Raw genomic sequence first — 23595 nt, 5'->3', positions numbered from 1 at the left:
CGTTATTCCTCACTCACTCGGCAGTGTTGTCTTCAATCTCCTAGGCCACAAATCCAAACCAATTTCAGCTTTGATATTACACCTTAAATTGGGCTACAGTGTGGTAATAACAGACACAACTCCATCCCCCGACAACTTTAAAAGCAATGGGGCTGAATAATCCACAGCATTTCCAGAAAAGAGAGAACTAGATAAACATTTTCTGCTTGGTTTACATTGTCAGTAATGCTGCACTTAGCAACACATAGGAAGTGCTTGCAGACGCAACGATTTACACACTGCTTGCTTGACAGGAATTCCAGCAGGTGGCCACTCCAGCAGTGACCTACTCCTTTCTCCCGCACGCAGTGCAATGGTCTTGGTTGCTGCAAGAACTTCAAAGGTGTGGGGCAAGTTTGCTTGTCTCCAGCACAGCGACGGGATTTGTGCTTTGTGACCTTGTCTCCACTGTACCACGGCCCAGGGAGCTCGAGCAGCCATGTCTCAGCAGAGAGGTGAGATGTCAAATGTCAGTGGGTGAGAGTGAAGTGTGACACTGACGAAGACTTCAAATGAAAAGAACAAAACGCTCATTACGGGCATCCCTGCCTCCCCCTACCTTCCTAAAGAGTCCATGTTATTCTTACACCTTGTTATTCCTCTTGTTTTGCACTATATTTGCAAGTTTCGGCCACCTTTAGGCCTTTGCTGCTGCAAAACAACATGTTTCACCTCATAAAAGTCAGCGACATTGTTCAGTGACTGTTGTTGTTCCTCTCCGTGCCTTGTGGTGCATTGGGCGGTAACCTTGCCACTTCATTAGCAAGTGTCTGTTTTTTTTTTAATGAGGCCGAGTTGCTGGCTCGATGCTCAGCCTGAGCACGGATGGAAAGCAGGGAGCTGGCCGGATTCGAACCCGGGACCAGCTGCCCCTACACCAAAGGCTGGCTATTTTGTGACTTGTATTGTGCTGTATTGTAACTACACTGCACATGCTGTGTGTGACTATATGCACTGTGTTTTGCACCTTGGTCCCAGAGGAACGTTGTTTCATTTAGGTGTCTACACGTGCATGGTTGAATGACAGCTAAACTTGAACCTGATAATAAATCTGATCCTCTTCACAGGAGACAGCGTACAAATTGCCCAACACATTTCCATCAAAGATTCAGAGTACATTTATTATCAAAGTACGTATGCCATACACAACGCTGACATTCCCGCAGACAACCACGAAACAAAGAAAACCACGGGACCCATTCAAAGAACAACATTAAGCCAACCCTGTGCAAAAAACCCCAAATGAAAAACACAGAATATAAAATGCAAAATCGAACGAGTCCAGGCATATTCAGTATTCGTCTCTAATCAGATCGTCTGCCGATACTGACTGAGGGTTAAACTTTGGCTAGAGAATGTTGCTGAACTCCCTGGCTCTACCTGTAAATAATACCAGGAATTCCCCCACACCCCCCTCCCCATCAGTAGCGGAACGAAGGAATTTGGTTTCACATCTCATCTAACAAAGCATCAGGCCATCTCCAGGATATGAATGCCTGTGAGTAGGCCTTTAGTTATTTATATTACATATTTAAGTATACAGTGTGCTAACAGGCCCTTCTGATCCAATGAGCCTAACCTGCTCAAATATATCCTGTGACCAATTAACTTACTAACCTGTATGTCTTTGGAAAGTGCATACGTATTTCAATACGAAGGAATACGTGAGACATGAACGAGCTCCCACAATATTATTAAATTCATGAGCCTGGCCTATAGAGTCATAGAAAAGTACAGCACAGAAACAGACCCTTTGGCCAATCCAATTGACAACAGGTGCAGGAGTAGGCCATTCTGCCCTTCAAGCCAGCACCACCATTCAATGTGCTCATGGCTGATCATCCACAATCAGTACCCTGTTCCTGCCTTCTCCCCGTATCCCTTGACTCCGCTATCTTTAAGAGCTCTATCTAACTCTTTCTTGAAAGCATCCAGAGACTTGGCCTCCACTGCCTTCTGAGGTAGAGCATTCCATAGATCCACAACTCTCTGGGTGAAAAAGGTTTTCCTGAGCTCCTTTCTAAATGGCCTACCCCTTATTCCACTCTGTGCTGAACCATTTAAACTGCCTAGTCCCATCAATCTGCACCAGAACCATAGCCCTTCATGCCCCTCCCATCCATGTACCTATCTAAACTTCTTTTAAACGTTGAAATCGAGCTTACATGCAACACTGGTTCAACATTTCACCTTTCACCCTTAACCCATGACCTCTAGTTGAATGAACACTGTGCATATTCCTACAAATTCACTCTCTCTCTCTCTCTGTGATTTTCCGTTTTTTAAACACATGCATTTCTAGTTTGCTCAGCTGAGCAAGGCCCAGTATGATAGCAGCTGCACAGGCCTTCCTGTTACATTACTACACAGGCGGAGAGGTGACCTCCGTTTAACCCTTCATTCAAATCAGCCTTGATCTGATTACTGGAAGAGTCTGAGGAGATTAATTAGCCTCCTACTTCTCTCTTGAACAACACTTGCAAAAAAATAATTCTATTAGGAACAGCTCTTTTAAAGAAAAACACCCACCCAAAACACACGTCCACCCTGTCTGACCTCTCCCCAACTCACAGACACACTCTCATCTCGCACTGGTCACTTTGCATCTTCTGTTGCCGCTGTTTCACATATTTATGCGACTGCTTGTTTTTATAGTAGTGTCAGGAACATTATACTGTCTCACAGAAACATGCACCTCACACTTTCTATCAACCTTCAGGCCATGCCCCTCAGGGACTTGTGCTGATAATATTTTGTGACTTTACGGTCCTGCACATAAATTTGAACACTTAACCTTTTAAAAATGTGAGCGCAGTATTTCAAAATTAAACCCGGTAAACTAAGCTGGTTACAGCTCTTCCTTCTTAGAGCTAAAGTGCAGACATTATATGTGCTTTGTACCCGCTGGCTGTAATGTCGGAAATTACTCAAGGTCATGGTTCTTTTTGCTGAGTCAGAGAACATTGATAAGCCTCAGCTGCCATTCCAAAAATTAAAAACACAAACTGAGCATTTAATGCAACACTTAAGGGAGTCCTTCACAGGCAGATGCCATCTATAAATGCTGATGACCCAACTATTGAAAACAGCAACTCAGATGATGACAAGGAGGCGCCATATAGGAGTGAGACAGATTGGCTGGTTGAGTGGTGTCGCAACAATGACCTTGAACTCAACATCTGTAAGACCAAGGAACTGAATGTGGCATTCAGGAAGGGGATTTAGTATGTCATCAAAGAATCTAACAAATTTCTACAGATGTAGTGTGGAGAACGTTCTGACTGGTTACATCAGCATTTGCTACAGAGGAGCCATTGCACGGGATCGGAAAAGGCAGCTGAGGGTTGTAAACTCAATGATCTCAGACGCTAGTCGCCCTAGCATTGCGGGCCTCAAAAAGGTGGTATCAATCATTAAGGACCCCATCACCGAGGACATGATTACTTCTCATTACTACCTTCAAGGAGGAGGTACAGAAGCCTGAAGCTACACACTCAACATATTAGGAACAGTTTCTCCCCCTCTGCCCTCAGGTTTATGAACTGTCCATGAACCCATGGACACTACCTCACCCTTTTTGTTCTCTATTTGCACTAGTTATATTGATCTTTTCTACGTATATTTCTTATTGCACCATATAATATACTTAATGTACTGCTGCTGCAAAACAACAGATTTCACAAAGTATGTCAGTGATATTAGACCTGACTCTGAGTCTGCTCCCTGGTAGCTCATGCACAAGATGTCGGATTTGGAACACTGTGCTCCATTTTGGTCACCCTTCTTCCGAAATGATGCCATTAATTAAGCTGGAGAGAGTGCAGAACAAATTTAAGACGATGCTACCAGGACTTGAGAGATGGAAGGAGGTTGAGCAACTTGGGACATTTTTCATGGGGATGCAGGAGACCGGGGGATGTTCTGATAGAGATGTATAAGATGCGAAGGGTGCAGATGGGGTCAATGCGCACAGTGATTCCCTAGGGTTGGGGTATCAAGAACTAGAGGGCAGAGGTTATGGTGAGAGGAGAGAAATTTAATAGGACAATGGGGTGTACTATTTTTCAGCCAGAGGGTGGTTAGTTTATGGAATGAGCTGCCTGAGGAAATGGTTTAGGCAGAAACAGTAATAACTTTTAAAAGATACTTGGACAGGTTTATGAATGGTGAAGGTTTAGAGGGGTATGGGTCAAACTCAAGACATATGGAACTAGCTTTTAAGAGCATCTACTAGTCCTCCAGGCTCGAGGGTTCAGCTCAAGGCTAACGACCCTGACCGGTAAAACAAAACTGCTACGGAAACAGGAATGATGAATCCATCGACAGCTGAGTGGCCAAAGACAGACAGAAATGAAGGACCTCCATTGCTGCCCTAATGTCTTATCCGGTTTGGACCAGTTGGGCTGAAAGGCCTGTTTTCACACTGTATGACTCTAGTTGTGACAGATTCAAAAGCATTGTTTTGAAGCAGGGCAGTGAAGTGATCACGGCCTCCTCTGCTACTAATTATCTCTCAATTATCCTTATAAAACCAGATTGGATAGTTATCATCAGCTTGCTTGTGGCAGTTGACTGGGCACAAATTGGTTGCGATTCTTGTGACTTACTGACAGTCCTGTTGAACGGTCTCAGCCTAAGGCATTGAGTGCTCATTCCTTTCCATAGATTCTGCCTGACCTGCTGAGTTCCTCCAGCATTTTGTGTGTGTTGCTCTGGATTTCCAGCAGAACCCTTTCTGTCTACAACACTGACTGCGTTTCAGAAGTACAGTCCTTTGCAAAAGTTTTAGGCAAATATACATAGTTATGGTGCCTAAGACTTGTGGACAGTACTGAAGCAATTTTATGTACTGTACTGCTGTCGTAAAAACATCATGACATATGTGAGTGACGATAAACATGATTTTGATACGAGTCTCTATTGCGGACTGAGAGTGAGAAGAGGGCAGGGAGAGGGGTATCAAGGTTCGGAAAATGGGGGAAGGGAGTGGGAAGCACCAAAGAGACACTCCGTAATGATCAATAAACAAATTTTTAGAATCAAATGAACTTGCCTGGTTTTTCCAAGGCTGGGTGTGTCTGCATCTGCACCTACCCCCATCCCTGGCCCTCCTTCTCTGACACCTGTCCCACACCCCTCCTCGCAACGCTCCACCCTCACCATTCTCAACAAGCTCTCGTCAGATTTACAAACTCATTCACTGCTCTATATTGACAAATACAGTACTGTGCAAAAGTCTTAGGCACCCTCTAGCTATAAGAATCTGCTTAAGACCTTTGCACAGTACTGTATCTCCTTGGCTAAAAGCATTGAGATATACTGAAAGGGCTTTCGTTTGTAACCAGTAACGCTGCGGTGATGTGGAACAGAAAATGACCAAGGAAAGTTATAAATTCCAACTTACCAGTGAAGCAAAAGTATACTTCTGATCCTTCTCTTGAAGAAACACAAGCATATCGGACAGCAGCACAGCCTGGACTTCTGTACAAGAAGAAGCAGAATATTAATACTCAGGGAGATCAAGCACAACCATTCTCACCAGCACAACGTAATGGCCACCCGTTCTGCGAAGGTCAGGCTGAGTACACGCCCCATCTGTATCAATGCTGCTGAGGTGGAGATGGTTGAGAGCTTTATGTCTTATGGTCTTACTGCAGAACAAATGAAAATTATGGAGAACTTCCTCCACCCCCCCCCCCCACCCACCCAGTGGAAACTACTGATGCACTTGGTAGGGTCAAGCCGATGTCACTGGGATACGATACAGGAGAGGTCATCTTCAAACTAGAATCACAGAGTGTGCCCTTCGAACAAGAGATCTTCATTATCTATGGGCCTTAGTGCAACCCAAACAGCACCCACTGGATGTCACCAAGGAATAGAGCAGATGATGTACCCTTTAGCCTTCCCGCTGCTGCTTTCAACGTGACAGGTCCATCATGTATCAACTTTCTTCGGATCAGGTCTTCCTTTGCAAACATCTGGCCACTCTTCAGCCTCATGATGGCTTTGGTCTCGGTTCTGCTGTGGATCTCCTGGAGTCTGGTTTTCTTCTCATACTCATTTACCTTGTGGTCCACCGCGGCAATCACCTCCTTAATCATTGCCAGTGCTTTGGTGAGGTCAGTGTAATCGTCTTCGTTTTCTGCAGAGAGTAAGTTGCACAGGGTCAGAGTGAATTATTACCACATCTTAATCAGAAATGCACAAGGACCTCCTTACCCAAAGAGGGTAGGAGGAGACTGGGACCTTCTAATTGAATGTGTAGAGGACATAGAGACACACAGAAAATCCTGAAGGAACTCAACAATTCAGGCAGCATCTAGGAAGAGGATGAAACGTTTCAGGCCAAGTCCCTTCATGAGGAATACTGAAGAGAAGGAAACAGAAGATCTCTCATCATTCTTGGTTGAGTCTTAGCCCCAAACTATATCTTCCTCTTCATAGATGCTGCCCGAATTGTGTTTATAATCATATCAGGATCTCTTAAGTTAATGAAAACATAAAATCTCTCTCCACTTTCTGGATGAAGTGCTAAGAAGCAGAGTTAGCTTAACCAACACCACAATATTTGGCATTGATAAACTGTGCCAACAGCCACCTGCCAGACTGTAAATTGCTCCAATATAGGAAAACAAGTATAATCCCACTGAACGGATAAAATGTAGGGGAGATCCACCAGGATGTTTTAAAGATTAAAAATAAATTCATTAGCAACGTATGCACAGAATACAACTTGAAGGTTCACCCCCCCTACAGGCAGCCATGAAGCAAAGAAACACTATGGAAACCTTTTTAGATATGATCAAACACCTAACACATGAAAAAACAACAAATCTTGCAAATGGACGACACACAGATTGCCAAACGTCAAAACAGAAGTCCAGTCGTATTCAGTTTAGTTTAGTTCAGCGATTTGCCATTAGCCCACTGCAGGCAGCAGGGCAAACTATTCTTTGCTGAAGCGCCCGAGACCGCATCAATTGCCCCGATCAAACTGAAAAAGACTGGGAGTGTGTGGGTCATTTCCGAGGAGAGATGGAATGGACTCTGTTTGTTTTCCCCCCAGAGCACAGGAGATTAAGGAGCGACCTCACAGACATATGCAAAATTATGAAGAGCATAGATCAGGTAGATAGGAGGAAACTACCTCACAGCAGAGTTGTCTAAAATGAGAGGACACAGGATTAGGATGAGGGACAAGAGGTTTGAAGGGGTTCCGAGGAAGAATTTTTTTCACCCAGAGGGTAGTTGAAATCTGAAACACACTGCCTGAGGGGTTGAAGGAGATGGGGACTCTCTCAACATCTAGATAAGCATTTGAGGCACCAACACGTAAGGATTCGGACCAAGTGCTGGTACGTGGGATGAGTGTAGATTGGTATTTGAACGTTGCAATGGACATGATGGCTTGAAAGTTCTGCTTCTGGACGGTTTACCTTTGGTAAGATGGATAATCCTCTGGACAATCACGGGATACTTGGTAATCCTTTGAGTAACCAGTAATATACATTCCTGGATCCCTAATCTTCGAACTATGGAACTAGTCATTTTTTTCTGGAAGGGTAAAAACAAGACATCTCAGAGCAGTGATCCAAACAGGCAGATTATAAACAGTTTACGTACAGCCTGCTGGTCACTTGACCAGAACTTGCACATACCCGGACAAATGTCTGGAATTTCTTCTCTCTTGCTAACAATTCCTTGTAAAAGTTCACCGCGTCATTGTGCTGCCCACAGAATTTTCCGTAGGTCTTTTTCAATCGCTCAGCACTGGGTCCAGAGAACTGTCAAATTAAACATCAAGTTAAGGTTAGGAAGGATAACAGCTGGCCCCTTTGTGGAATTAAACTTTCAAGGACTAGAGTGCCATCTAAAGACAAAAGTATTATATAAAAAATCTGACCGTGCAAGAGCTTCACAGCGTTGGTTGGAAAGTGGGAAAAGTATAGCTAGCATTTCACCCACAAACTGTGGGGCAGGACAGTAGCGTAGTGGTTAGCGCAGTGCTTTACAGTGCCAACAAACTGGGTTTAATTCTCACTGCAGTCTTTAAGGAGTTTGTACGTTTTCCCCGAGACCACGTGGGTTTTCTCTGGGTGCTCCAGTTTCCTCCCACAGTCCAAAGATGTACTGGTTGGTAGGTTAAACTGGTCAATGTAAATTGTCCCGTGATTAGGATTAAATCGGGGGCTTGCTGGGTGGCGTGACTTGAAGGGCTGGCAGGGCCTACTCCACACTTGCGTTTATCGGTCAGGACATTAAGTACGGGGTTGGAAGATCGCATTACAGCTGTAGAAGTTGACAGGAGTAGGCCTCCGTTAGTCTTGTTAGACCATGGATTTGCACCTTGGAAAGTTTCCAGGGCGCAAGCCTGGGCAAGGTTTTTTTATGGAAGACCGGCAGTTGCCCAAGCTGCAAGTCACCGATGTTGTCCAAGGGAAGGGCATTAGGACCCATACAGCTTGGTACTGGTGTCATCACAGGGCAATGTGTGGTTAAGTGCCTTGCTGAAGGACACAACACGCAGCCTCAGCCAAGGCTCGAACTAGCGACCTTCAGATCACTAGGAGAATGCCTTAACCACTTGGCCATGTGCATGTACACTTGGAGTAGTGCATGTAATTCTGGTTATCTAGCTGGAGGAAGGATGTCATTAAGCAGGAAAGCGGGCAAAAAAGATTAATGAGGATGTTACCACACCTGGAGGGCTTGACTTACCTCTGACATCCCTCTATACTTTCCTCCAATTACCTTAAAAGGATGTCCTCTAGTATTATTCAATACCGCCCTCAGGAAAAGTCAATAGCTGTCCACTTTATCTATGCATTTATCAACTTCTACACTTCTATCACTCTCCTTCATTCTAAACAGGAACGCTTTAGCTTCTTCAAGTATTCCTCATGAAATATACTCTCTAATCCATGCAGTATTCTGGTAAATCTCTGCTGCACCCTCGCTAAAGCTTCCAAATTCTTCCTATAATGAGGTGACCAGAACTGAACACAATGCTCCAAATGTGGTCTAACAAAAATTCTACAGAACTGCAACATTATCTCACGGCTCTTGAACTCAATCCCCCAATTACTGGAGGCCGACACATTAACTTGGAACTTTGAGGGATCTATGGGCTTGGACCCCAAGATCCGTGGCGGCTGCTATTTCCTTAGAAGTTTGTGAAGATTTGGCATGACATCTAAAATCCTGACAAACTTCTATAGATGTGTGGTGAAGAGTATATTGCATTACAGCCTGGTATAGAAACATCGATGGCCTTGAACAGAAAATCCTACAGAAAGTAGTGAAGATGCCCCAGTCCATCATGGGCATCCCCACCATTGACCACATCTTCATGAAGTGTTGTCGCAGGAAAGCAGCATCCAGTATCAGGGACCCCCAAACACAGGACATGCTCTCTTCTTGTTGCTGTCATCAGGAAGGTTGTACAGGAGCCTCAGGACGCACACCACCAGGTTCAGGAATACTAATTACCCCTCAACCATCAGGATCTTGAACCAAAGGGGATAACTTCACTCAACTTCTCTTGCTCAATCATTGAAATGCTCCCACAACCTATGGACTCACTTTCTTCACCTCATGTTCTCGATACTTATTGCTTATTTACTTATCATTATTATTTCTTGCTTTTGGTTTTTGCACAGTTCTGTATCTTTTGCACACTGTTTAAATACCCAAGTCGGTGTGGTCTTTCATTGATTCTATGATGGTTATTATTCTATTATGGATTTATTGAGTATGCCTGCAGGAAAATGAATCACAGGTGGTAAAAATGTACTCTGACAATGAATTTACTTAGAACACTGAACATTTCAAAGACTTATTGTTAGGGTTAGTGGGTTGTAGACATGCTATGCTGGCACTGGAATCATGGCTACCCAGCATATCCTCGTTGATTTGATGTGACGCAAAATGACCCATTTTACTTGATGTTTAGATAAATATAGCATTTCTATGAATGGACGGTATGATGTTCTAATGTATCTCACTTACCTGATTCACCAAAATATCCCCAATCTTTTTAATGATGAAACTCCGGTCACTGTTTTCCACCATAGATTCTTTCTTCCTCTCCAGGATCCGACTGAAGAACTGTGTGTGGATGTCGATCAGATCCTCCAGGCAGGGAAAGATGCGGTCCACCATCGAGGTTTCGAACTGCAGCTCTTTTGACATCCCCTTGCTGTAGACGTCGGACATGATCTTCAATGTGCGGAGGTGGTGCATTTCTGTCTGCATCAGCTCTGTGGAGGCAGACGTGCAACCAGTCAAACGTTACGCCAGCGCAACACACGTTCAGTGGCACTGCTGTCTTGCAGCTCCTGCATGCCGGGTTCGCTTTTGGTGCTGCAAGTGGATGTCACTCCCTGTGACCACGTGGGCTGCGTCCGAACGCTCTGCTTTCCCTCCTATTGTAATGTGCGGGTTGGCAGGTCAGAACCACTATCCCTGTGACTTATAAATTCACCTTCCTCCTCTGTATTCATTAATGAAATCCCTCCTTTGGACATTCTAATGATTTGCGGGGTGGCAGATTAGAACCTCTATGTTGCCTGGTAACTTATTATTAAATTCGCCTCTTCCTGGGTGCTCAATTAGTGGAAACTCTCCTTTGGTTTTCTTACCCAGGATTGCTCCCAGCTGAACCAACACCTTTCAATTAAACCTGCACTTCCTTCCTTCTTTCAACCTCACACCACACTCCCTGCAAGGGTAAATTGGAGGAAGCTTCTGAATTTCAGGGAGAATTGTGTTGCAGAGAGAGATTAACTCAATTAAGAGACAATCACATGTGATTCTGCATAATAGATTAGGGATATAGGTGTGAGAGAGGGTGAGTACAAGAGAGTGGGAGGGAGGCTGAGGGTGAGGGACGGGGAGAGGGAGAATGAGAGAGAGCAAGAAAATATGAGCATGTAGTTAAAAGAGAACAAGCTTGTGCATGTGTGTGTGTGTGTGTGTGTGTGTGCGCGCACTCGCACATGCAGATAAAAGAGACCATCAGGGGAGGTGGTGGGGGCAAATGGCAGGGGAGGGTGGGGAGTGTAGTAGGACAGGAGGGGGGGAATGTAGTGGGACAAGGAGGGCGCAAAGGGCGAGGAAGCGGAGGAGGGGAAGTGTTGAGGAATGAAGGGGAAGGAGTTATAAGAAGCTGTAATTTAAAATTGGAATATAACCATTTACCATAGATAACATCCTGTCGTTTAATCACTTCCTTCTTCTGCTGCCTCACAAACTTGCTGTCAACCACCAGACTCCAGGAGTCAGCTTCCAGCTCTTTAGCGTCGGCCTCGAACTCGCCCATCAGCTGTCCGTCCATGACATCCGTACCTATGGGCACGTGGAACACAAGTGCAGAGTCTGACAATAAACACCAGCGTCCAAGATCATGGTAACTGCACACCACAGTAGCCACAAGCAACGCGCCTGGCAAACAACGCTTCTGAGATCAACACTCCTTCCCGATTTTGGTCAGCGGAAAGATGGCGGCCGTCTCACAAGGTGGTGTATTACTGAAGCTGAGCATAGGGGAGGGGGTTTGGATGGGCTGTGCAACTCTTGGGGCAAAGATTATAAACACGAGAGATTCTGCAGGTGAAGGAAATCCATAGTAACACACACAGGAAATGGTGGAGGAACTCAGCAGGTCAGATAGCATCTAGTGCAAGGGTTCCCAACCTGGGCCCATGGACCCCTTGCTTAATGGCATTGGACTAGGGCATAAAAACAGGATGGGAACCCCTGATCTAAGGAGAGGAATTAACAGTCGATATTTTGGGCTGAGACCCTTCATCAGGATTCATGATGGGCTGGATTGTAACTACAGGTGCTGTGTGTGGCTGTAGGTGTTTGTTTTACAACTTGGCCCTGGAGGAACACTGTTCCATTTAGCTGTATACATGTGTATGTTTGAATGATAATTAAACTTGAATTTTTTTCCAAATGAGACCTTGGGAAAACATTACAATATTATTCAAGGGGGTTACCAATAGAGTATAATCTTTGCTAAAAGATATGCAGGTCCTCACTTAGAGAGTAAGGTTTAGTGTCCCTGGTATCACTGGTTGACATCAGTGATTGGGTAGAGGGGATGGTGGAGCCCCTGGTATCAGACGTTGGAGTGACAACTATGAGCATTGGCATCTTAACCAAATAAAAACATTAATGACCTTCACGGAAGCAGCAAATTATTTTAAGAGCATCAAGCAATTATTCACAAGCCACGGTCAGCTGGATTCTGTTATAGTCTTTGTTTAGAGCAGAGGTTCCCAACCTTTTTATGCCACGGACCAATACTACTAAGCAAGGGGACAATGGACCCCAGGTTGGGAAGCACTGGTTTAGAGAGATATGCGTTGCCTTTGATCGCTATTAACATCCAGAAGTTCACGCTTGGTCACTGGTGCAATAGCAGACTCATCAAATTTAGTCCCAGTCAATTGAGTTAAATAGAATTTGAAAAGCAAATTAGAAATTACAGCCACAATACCACGTTTGCAGAGGCAACCATGGATGAACATATTATATTATAAAATTATTATGTTATTATTATATTCTTAATAATTTTCATATCAAATGTTAATTCTACTTTCTCTCCTGACCATGACATTAGTGCAGAGGCGTGGATTTTAACCCCCAAAATGCAAGCCCCACACAGACCCCCGCCTCACTCAACACTCCCCTTACCTTCATCCGTCAGCGACTCCATCGACTCCGTAGCTGTTTTTATCTGGTTCAGAGAGTCAGTCGACTGAGACAAGGCCCTCCAAGAACCAAGGGAGTTTTCGTCAATCGCAGGCCTAGACAGGGTGAGGGATGCACAGGGAAACTAGTCAACATGAGGAAGACAATAAGATGAAGTATCACGCCCTTGAAACTTCATGGGCGTTTCAAGGGCATTATGTCTTACTGTGTGCCTCTTGACGGCTTTCTGGGTGCAAGAATTCCACCACCGCACTATGAAAATGTGGAAGAAACAATGGTGTCAAACTAATTGGGGTCAGTGCAAAAGCATCTTGGCTTCAAGAGCTGATAAACCCCTGGGGTATGGCAGGTGGGTGGGGAGAGATTAATTGGTTTTGTTCTTCTCCTGATTCATATTGTTCAAAACCTTTTCATTCTTACATTCATAGTCAATGCTCTCCATACTGTTCTATTAGATTTCTATACATCAATAGGACTGTTGACACTCATGTGGCTTTCTGGGGTGGTACACTACTACAATAATTGAGGAGCTTCTTCACTCTCCAGTAGCAGGAGAACTCTAAACTATGGTCCTTCCCCACCAAGCCCTTGTGGTGGCTGCACCAGTCTTCAGTGCCTCCCTCAGCTTGTACTCCTGCAGCCTGGAATGTGCATTCCTCCACGAATAACTTAATGGCCAAACTTACCCTGCGATATTGGCTATTGACATGCTCTTGGAAAGTGATCGGTACAGGGGCATCCTCCTATTAGGAGCAATCAATATGTTGTCATCCGGTAGGATTATGGCTGACCGTGGACGTTCTCTAGCTTGCAGTGCTACATGTACAGAACAGAAACACAGCAGGTAATTACGTCAAACGCCATGCTACTGGTAAATGTCACCACTATGTCAGTGCAAGCTTAAGACCATCTATTGTTAAACAAAATATCTCTGAACTCCATGGGTACATATCATCCACTCTGAAACCACAAATCTAAATCTTCTATTTGCAATCATTTTAGTCTGCTGATAGAAACCTATGCAAATAAGGATTTAAATGAACCCTTTCCAAACTTACTGAGGCAACAAACTGCTGGGTCGAGCAGCATCCGCGGGGGGTGAACTGCTGATATTTCAGATTGAGATCCTTCATCAGGACTCATAACGTTGACAATTCTTTTCACTCCGCAGATGCTGCTCGACTTGCTCAATTGTTCCAGCAGGTTGTGCTTTCGCCACAGATTCCAGCATCCCTCACGCCTCCAAGATTAGCAAGTTCTGTGTGGAAACAGGAAACCTGAGAATAGCCTTCGAGGATATCACTACCAGGATTCAGGTACTGCTGACTGTCCTTGGACCTTATTACCAGGCTTCTAGAACTGCAAGTAGTAAAAGACCTATATCTGAGAGCCCTTGTTATAATGATCTATTGACCAATTAGGTTTCAGAACTAGAGGAGAGAAATCTTTATCTAATCATATCTATAAATCAAACAGCAGCCAATCCCATTCCAGAAATACAGCTGGATTCTGTGCGCAGACAAATGACCTCAAATCAGGTGCCAAATGTGTCAATTTTGTTTTGGACCCCAACCAATCACATCTACCTAACAAAAACCTTGGTCACCCTTAGCTATTCTTCCAAAGCAAACTAAAGATAACATTTCTAAAGTCTAAGCAGTTGATCATTCACAAACAAAAAAAAATCACAGATTCAATCATTAAATCCTGCCCTTTAAGTTTCCAATATCTATTCTCCCAACATCAGAGAACCAAGGTCCGAAGCTTCTGGTAAATATTCACATGCGTCCTTTCCTGACTACCAGCCTTCAATGCTAATCCTCAAAGTTCAGTGCATGTCTGTCTGCACTCAGAGGCTGGTTTTCACTTGGCATCTAATCTTTCTGTGGGACAGCTTATTTTTTAAAAACCTATTTAGGGATACAGGATGGTAACAGGCTCTTCTGGTCCAATGAGCCAATGCCGTCTAGTTACACCCTGATGAATTAGCCTACTAGCCCATACTTTAGATTGTGGGAGGCAGTCTCAGGGACAATGTATGCATTTCTTACAGACAGTGGCGGGAATTGAACCTGGGTCGCTACCGCTGTAATAATGTTATGCAAACTGCTGTGCTCTCATGCCATGAATTTCGGTTGTTCACTGGACTAATCTAGCTGTTTAGTTCTTTCATTGTACTCATCTCTGCCTCTTTTATAACAAGGAAGAAAGGAGATCAAATAAAAAAAAACCCAAATTAAAACAGTTGCCAAGGTTCAATTCCTTTTCCATCTTAGTACCAGCACAGAGAATGAAAACTTTGTTCTCAAGGGTGCATGCACTAAGTGCCACTCTATTAGGTGTGCACCTGCTTGTTAATGCAAATATTTAATCAGCCAATCATGTGGCAGCAACTCAATGCATAAAAGCATGCAGACATGGTCAAGATGTTCAGTTGTTGTTCAGACCAAACATCAGAATGGTACCTTAGTAACTTTGACTTAGTAACTTTGAATGATTGCAGGTGCCAGACAGGGTGGTTTGAGTATCACAGGAACTGCTGATCTCCTGGGATTTTCACACACAGCAGTTTATAGACAATGGTGCAAAAAAAAAAAAACCCAGAAAGAATTCAGTGAACAGCAGTTCTATGGGCAAACACCTTGTTAATGAGAGAGATCAGAGGAGATCGGCTGGACTGGTTGAAGCTGTAATGAAGGTGACTGTAATTCAAATAACCACACATTACAACAGTGGCATGCAAAGGAGAATCTCTGAATGCACAACATGTTGAACCTTGAAGTGGGTGGGCTGCAACAGTTGAAGACCATGAATACCTAATAAATTGACCTCTGAGTGTAGAATATTACAACCAAATCCTAAAATAAAGCAATAAGTATATTTCTAGTTTATATGCTATTTTCAATGCATTAAGTTGAGTAGGTATTAGTAACAGATACAGTATTTCACTCATTAAACAATCTCTCAAAACAATCCAAGGTCAAGATTTACAGCTACAGTACGTAGCTCTTGGGAATTTCTCTCAGCTTGCACCTACACATTATTACACCACACACTTATCAAACAATGAAATCACCACTATAATACCATGCAAACTCATTCATCAAGTTAAATATATTAGCATTGGTCAGCTATTTTACGGAGGGAGATTTGAATACACCGAGATACTTACGTTTATTTCTCATGGTGACAGAATTGGGTAACGTTGAGGTATCTTGGGCCTGAAGTGTTTTTTGTTGCTGAAATATAAAAATTGGCGCAAGTCAGTGTACTGAGTACAACAAAGGAAAATCGACATCTGCCAAGTTAGGCAAGGAGCAGTACACCCCACAGAAGTGGGGATCTAAAAGGCAATAATATTGAGTAGAAATTAATCCTTTGTATATGTTAAATATCTGACATATTACGAGTGAACACCAACCAAACTGAACCGAAGGGGAGTTTACATTTAGGTGTTACAACAAGCTTTTATCACAAGCAGGAGGGAATTACTTTGAATGTCAACAATTAGGTGGAACATCTGACTTCCCAGTCAAGCCTTCACCTGTGGCTTACAGTCATAGAGCCATATGAATGGAAGTAGGTCCTTCAGACAAGTGTCCCTGCTGAAAATGTTGCCCTATGGAGATGGACCCAGTTGGCTATTTTTGGCCCATATCCAACTAAACTTTACCCATCATTGTAACTGCCCAAATGCCCTATAAAAGTTGTAATTGTACCTGTCTATATTCCTTCTTCTGGCAGCTCATTCTGTCCTCTGTGTCAAAAAGTTGCCTCTCAGGTCCTTTGTAAATCTTTCTCCTCTCAGTTTCAATCTACCTCCTCCAAATTTGGACTCCCCTACGTGGGGCAAAAGGCTGACTTATCCAAGTTCCTTGTGATTTTATTAACCTCTATAACATCACCCCTCGGTCTTCTGTACTCCATGGAAATAGTACCAGCCCACCCATCTTTATAACACAATTCTCAGTTCATAAGACCATAGGAACAGAAGTAGGTCATTCGGCCCCTTGAGTCTGCTCCACCATTCCACCATGGCTGATTTATTTTCCTTCTCAACCCCATTCTCCTGCCTTCTCCCTATAATCTTTGACACTCTTACCAACTAAGAACCCATCAACCTTGACCTTAAATACACCCAATGATCTGGCCTCAACAGCCGCAAGTGGTAATCAATTCCACAGATTCACAACCTTTTGTCTAAATAAATTCCTCCTCATCTATGTTCTAGATGAGTCAAGTGGAGTCATCTAAATGGAGTCAAGTTAGGAAAAGGGGAAGTACAACGAGATCTAGGTGTTCTTGTACATCAGTCAATGAAAGCAAGCATGCAGGTACAGCAGGCAGTGAAGAAAGCTAATGGCATGCTGGCCTTTATAACAAGAGGAATTGAGTATAGGAGTAAAGAGGTCCTTCTGCAGCTGTACAAGGCCCTGGTGAGACCCCACCTGCAGTAGTGTGTGCAGTTTTGGTCTCCAAATTTGAGGAAGAACATTCTTGCTATTGAGGGAGTGCAGCGTAGGTTCACAAGGTTAATTCCCGGAATGGCGGGACTGTCATATGTTGAAAGATTGGAGTGAGTGGGCTTGTATACACTGGAATTTAGAAGGATGAGAGGGGATCTGATTGAAACATATAAGATTATTAAGGGATTGGACATGCTGGAGGCAGGAAGCATGTTCCCGCTGATGGGTGAGTCCAGAACTAGAGGCCACAGTTTAAGAATAAAGGGTAGGCCATTTAGAACAGAGATGTGGAAAAACTTTTTCACCCAGAGAGTGGTGGATATGTGGAATGCTCTGCCCCAGAAGGCAGTGGAGGCCAAGTCTCTGGAAGCTTTCAAGAGAGAGTTAGATAGAACTCTTACAGATAGCGGGGTCAAGGGATATGGGGAGAGGGCAGGAACGGGGTACTGATTGTGTATGATCAGCCATGATCACAGTGAATGGTGGTGCTGGCTAGAAGGGCCGAATGGCCTACTCCTGCACCTATTGTCTATTCTAATGGATGCCCTTCCATTGTGAGGCTGTGCTCGCTGGGTTTGGACCCTCTCACTGTCAGAAACATTCTCTGCAAGTCCACTCTATCTAGGCCTTTCAATATTCAATAGGTTTCAATGAGTTCCCCACTCATTCTTCTAAACTCTAGCCAGTAAAGGCCCAGAGCTATCATGCACTCCTCATATATTAACCCTTCCATTCCCAGGATAATCCTTGTGAATCTCCTCCAATGCCAGCATATCTTTTCTTACACAAGGAGCCCCAAACTGCTCAGGATTTGAACTTCCAATCCTGTCATTTTCAATTTGTCATGCCACTCTGACCTCTGCATCGATTCAGCAAAGCCTAATGTAAGCTGAGGAAGAACACTTCAACACTTGATACTGAATTCATCTATTTCAGATGACCAGCCCTTCCTGGTTGTGGTAGCACCTTCAGTTCAGATACAAGATCACCAACTCTCCACAGACTGTTTTACTGTGCTGGATCTACTGGATTACCAGCATTGATTTCTTTGACTTCCAGTAATTTCTCCCCCTCCCCCTGCTCTCCTTTACTGTTCCTCATTCTGGCTCCCCTCTGACCCCTTCTCTTCTCATCTACCCATCCCGTCCCTCTGGTCCTCCCTCTGGTGCCCCCTCCTTTCCCGTCTTCAGTGGACCACTGTCCTCCTATCAAATTCCTTCTTCTTCAGCCCTTCAGCTCTTCCACCAAACACTTCCCAGCTTCTCACTTGACCTCCTTCCCCCACCCATCTACCTTCCCCCTCACCTGGTTTCAACCTTTCACCTGCCAGGTTGTCCTCCTTTCCCATGCTCCACCCCACCTTCTTACTCCGGCTTCATCGGTTTCCTTTCCAGTCCTGGTGATGGGTCTTAGCTCGACATGTCAACTGTTTATTCCTCTCCACAGACGCTGCCTGACCTGTAGAGCTCCTCCAGCATTGTGTGTTCTTTTGCCAGTTGTATTTAAATAGCTCCTATATTTGTCTGAGTTAAGATTTCAAATCTAAAACAGGATCACTTTATTGCCAGTATGTGAAACATACCAGAAATGATTGTGGTTCGGTGCCAAGCATAAAACACAGGACAATACCATAACAGACAACACAATAGCAACCAACAATGTACAAGACAACACGCAAACAGCCATGAACAATCAACAATTAGCAGAACGGTCATATGCTCAAACATCAATAATCAAACTTAAATCAATATGAACATATAGACAGGCTCAATAATTACCAATGGAATGAGGAGAGCTGCAAAGACCATTTAACGCAGGGGTTCCCAACCCCAGATACACGGACCCCTCAGTAGGTGTCCATGGCATGAAGAGGTTGGGAACCCTGATTTAGCAGATGTTCTGCAGGGACAGCGAGGGTATTAGACCTGAGAGAGATTTGTGGCGAAGCTGGATAGCTACAGGAAAGAAGCCTCGGAGATGACATGTAGTCCTGGTGGTGAAGGACTTCTCACGTCTCCCTGAAGGCAATTTGGTGAATAAATACAAACAAATGGAAATCTTAAACTTAGAGAGAATATATCTCTCAATCCCAGCTGGACAGATTTCCTCGCTTGATGCAAGTTTCTCTGCTATGAACCGGCAGTCTATCTGACATTGTTTTCAACCACACACTTACACTAACCTTATGATAATCCCATCTTTGATTCTCCCCACATTCTCAGTAATTCCCCTTTGATTCTGCTGTTCACCTACACACCAGGGGAAACTGGCAAAAGTGAGTTAACCTATCAAGCCCACACCACCCAATTAAACCCACTTAACCAAATTAATCTACTAACATGTATGTCTTTGGAACAGAGCAGGAAACCAGAGCATCCAGAAGATGCTAGTATTTTAGCATTTATGTCGTATAATTTGTTTTGTTGGAGAAAATTCTTTAGACATACACTTAACAGTATTGAAAGGAGTTTGTACATTCTTGAGACCACGTAGGCTTCTCCCATTGTCCAAAGACATACCGGTTGGTAGGTCAATTAGTTATTGTAAATTGTCCCGTGATTAAACTAGGATTAAATTGGGAGAATGGTGTGGCTTGAAGGCTTGGAAGGGGTATATCTCAATAAATAAATACAGCATGATGTAAACGCCTTGCAACAAGGACAATAAAGGAATTTTCACTCCTTAGCATCAAAGAGCAACAAACTTGTGCTACATTAGGTTCCTGAGAAAAACATTAGCAAATAAATACCTTCTGTTTAATCTTACTGCAGGCTGCCAAGCTGTCCCTGCAACCCTTGTGAACTTGAACATTACAATCTGTGGAAGAGAAAAACACTGTTAGAGAAAAGAGACAAATAAACACACCACAGGAAACCTTAAACTTTATAAATACCATTTAACCACAAAGTATTTTGTAAAGGATTACTTGTGGCGATTTAAAGAGCACGGTGCAGAAACCAGTAGCATGTTAAATTTGTTCCAAGGGACGTGGGTGCTAATTTACTGTCTGTCACTCATGAGTGGTTTTACAGAGGTCGATCATAAGAGAGAGGAGCAGAATTAGGCCATTTGGCCCATCGAGTCTGTTCCACCATTTCATCACGGCTATTCCATTTCCCTCTCAGCTCCAGTCCCCTGCCTTCTCCCTGTAAACCTCCAATGCCCTGATTAATCAAGAATCTTTCAACTTCTGCCTAAGTATATCCAGTGACTTGGTCTTCACAGTCACGTGTGGCAACAAATTCCACAGATTCACCACTCTCTAGGCAAAAGAAATTCCTCATCTCCATTCTAAATGGAAGTCAGAAGCCGAAGTCCCTCTATTCTGAGCTGTGTCCTTTGGTCTGAGTCTCCCTCACCATAGGAACATCCTCTCCAAATCTACTCTACTGAGGCCTTTCAACATTCAATAGGTGCCAATAAGATTACCCTTCATTCTAAATTCCAGTGAGTACTGGCCCAGAGCCACTAAATGTCCTCAAATATAATGCCTTCCACTCCTGGAATCATTTTCAGGAACCTCCTCTGAACCCTCTCCTTTTGGATACAGAGTCACATACAAAGTATATTTGGGACTGATGATCGACTTCCATTCCTGAAACACAAGAGTGAACTAAACAGGAAATGACTGACGGAAAGAAAATGCAGATGCTAGAAATCTGAAAAAAAACCAGAGGATGTTGGAAGCACTCAGGTCAGGCAGTATCCGTGCAGACAGAAGCAGAGTGAATCAGTCATGTCAAAGACCCTTCATCGGAATGTCAGGTCTCTGATCTGAAACATCAGCGCTACACACACACACACTTTTGGAGCAACTCAGCAGCTCAGGCAGCATCTATGGAGGTGAATTAACAGTCAACGCTTCTTTATCCACAGATGCTGCCTGACCTGCTGAGTGTTTCCCACATTTTCTGGTTTTCTTTCAAGTCTCCAGCTTCTATAGTCCTTTTGATTTTCACTTACTGAAGGAGAATGTGCCTGTTGATAGGAATTATTTAAGATTAAGCTTCACAAACGATAGAGCGGAGTGTTCAAATGCTGACTGTTCTCAGGCAGTGCTCAATCAACCAACATCATGGGCACAGTGAGTAACAGCTTGGTATGACCCATCAAAGGGCTGAAAGGTTACCACACCTTATCACATCTTTCTATCTTTCTCTGTGACATTAAGGACAAATGAGGGCTGGGGACTCCGTTGGAGGCCTGATGACAGCGAGTCTGGGGCAAAGAACTGAGGGTTGGAGGAGCGTGATGTGAGGGAAAGAAAGAAAGGGGTTTGTTTTGCTGTTGTGTTTTGCTGTCATTGTTTATGTTGTTCTGCTGAACACTGTGGACATGCTATGTTGCCGTCAAACGTGCAGCCACACTTGCAGGCTAACCACAGCAAACCCTTAGATTTTGTGACGTTCGTCAACACAAACGGTACGTTTCACTGCATGTTCTGATGTACAGGTGATAAATGAATCTGTATCTTAAATGTTTCATGAAAGGTTTTGCTTGCCTTAGTATGTTCTGCTTTTGTTTCAGTTAACCAGATTACCAGATAGCATTATTGAAACTAATCTTTTAAAGTCAGCTTTACTCTGTTTCAGATAGTCAGAAGTCCATAGAACACCATGAGAATAAAACAACTACTTTGCCAATTATATGCCAGGTTGGAGTGGCTTATGGGGTGGCTTGTAAGTATCTTGGTTGACCAAGGATTGCAGATTTCCTTCCAATGAAACATTCCGACAATTCAATGGTGAACATGTTTTTTTAATTTTTAATTCCTTAATTTACTTACATTTCTTATCTACCTTCAAGGCAATGGGTAGTTAAAACTGCCCAATGCATCACTGGCCCCAGCCTACCCATCATTGAGGACATATACAGTTAAGTGGGACACATTGGGACCAGTACATTTTGGCCCAATTAAGCGGTTGCCCAATCATGCCAAAGTTTCATAGAACTAGTTAAAATGGTATTAAAAAAAAAAGACAATTTACCATTTAACGAAATACCAAATTATGCATTTAAATGAAATACAAACATATTAGACTACAATTACTACTACAGTCCAATAAAGCTATATATTAGTTCCTAATAGTTATCGGAGGATTAATCCAGTGTACGTTGCTGTTCTTTTGATTAACTGTAAGTGAACAAAATCATTGCAGATATTTAGTGCAGATAATGGATTGCCTTCATAGAATTCTTTTGATGATTGCATCCTCCAAGTCTTCATTTTCATTGTAACATTCAAGGTGATTGTTGCTACCTTCAAATTCTTCATAGTGTCTAACTTGTTGAAGTAGTGAAATCATTTCATTTTCACTCCTGGTCATTTCTGGCATCTCCAAATCTCAAAACTTACAACTGCAGTGAGTTTTGAATTGTCCTACTGCTTATTACTCACCAACTAATTGTGAAACAAAAATCAATGCTTTTTGAACACAAACGCTCACAAGTGACACTATTTGAAAATGTTTGCAGTAAGCACAGTGTAGTGTCTAATGGCCGTAAGTCGTGCATGTGACTGGCACAAGTTAGAAACTCTTTAGTAACGGTCTCCTGTCCCAATTAAGCAACACAGTGTCTCAAATAAACAAAATTACAACTATTTTCTTGATTTGCTTTTGTTCTTTAAGAGTTGAACCAAATAAGCAGTTGCCCCAATTAACTGATGTTCTGATTAATCAGAACCCACTGTTTATAGAAGAGGCCAGCAATATCTTGGAAGGATCACACCCATCCTGCTCATGCACTGCTTGAGCAGGAAAGAGGCCATATCGCATCCTCACCAGGACCACCAGACTCAAAAAGTGACTTTCACCAAGCAGTAAGTCTGATCAACCCCTACCTACACCCACCGATCCACACCACTACACCACTTCTGCTTTATCATATACTGTCAGTCACCTTATATACCCCTGTACCTCACATTACTTTGTATACATACAATCATTCTGTGTATATAAGCTAATTTTAGGTACTTATATTTTTCCTGTGGTCCACTCTCTTCTATCAGATTCCTTCTCCAGCCCTTTATCTTTCCTACCCACCTGTCTTCACTTATCACCTTTTGGCTACCCCCCCCCCCACTCCCACCTGTTCATTCCACAATCTTCCCACCTTCCTTTCCAGTCTGGAAGAAGGGTCTCGGCCCGAAACGTCAACTGTTTATTCCTCTCCATAGAAGCTGCCTGACCTGCTGAGTTCCTCCAGCAGTTTTGTGTGTGCTGCTCTAGATCTGCAACATCTGCAGAACAGCCTGTGTTTATTTGTATATTTTGTTCCTTTGTGTTCTTTATGCTTATTGCATCATTTTAATGTTGCATTGGATCCAGAGGAACAATCCCTTACATTGTGTACTGATGATTAACAA

At 43.4% G+C, this 23595-nt stretch overlaps 1 protein-coding gene across 7 annotated transcripts in view; it reads right to left on the bottom strand.

Moving 5' to 3' along the window:
• Window positions 1-23595, bottom strand: part of akap13 (A-kinase anchoring protein 13) — a 554439-nt gene that overhangs the window by 45156 nt on the left and 485688 nt on the right. For 6 of the 7 annotated variants that reach the window (XM_073032598.1, XM_073032601.1, XM_073032602.1 and 3 more), the window contains 10 exons: window positions 19978-20045; window positions 15935-16001; window positions 13449-13578; window positions 12745-12857; window positions 11242-11418; window positions 10051-10301; window positions 7701-7826; window positions 7479-7596; window positions 5936-6184; window positions 5444-5520 (listed from right to left, as the gene is read on the bottom strand). In XM_073032598.1, coding sequence (XP_072888699.1) covers window positions 5444-5520; window positions 5936-6184; window positions 7479-7596; window positions 7701-7826; window positions 10051-10301; window positions 11242-11418; window positions 12745-12857; window positions 13449-13578; window positions 15935-16001; window positions 19978-20045 — 1376 coding nt within the window. The remainder of the gene's footprint in view (window positions 1-5443; window positions 5521-5935; window positions 6185-7478; window positions 7597-7700; window positions 7827-10050; window positions 10302-11241; window positions 11419-12744; window positions 12858-13448; window positions 13579-15934; window positions 16002-19977; window positions 20046-23595) is intronic. The other variant, XM_073032600.1, reaches the window with a different exon arrangement.

This window comes from Hemitrygon akajei, chromosome 30 (genome assembly GCF_048418815.1).
Source record: "Hemitrygon akajei chromosome 30, sHemAka1.3, whole genome shotgun sequence".
NCBI classification, from domain to species: Eukaryota; Metazoa; Chordata; class Chondrichthyes; order Myliobatiformes; family Dasyatidae; genus Hemitrygon; species Hemitrygon akajei.
Note: the sequence above shows the minus strand (reverse complement) of the source record. Positions and strands in the feature narration are given on the sequence as shown.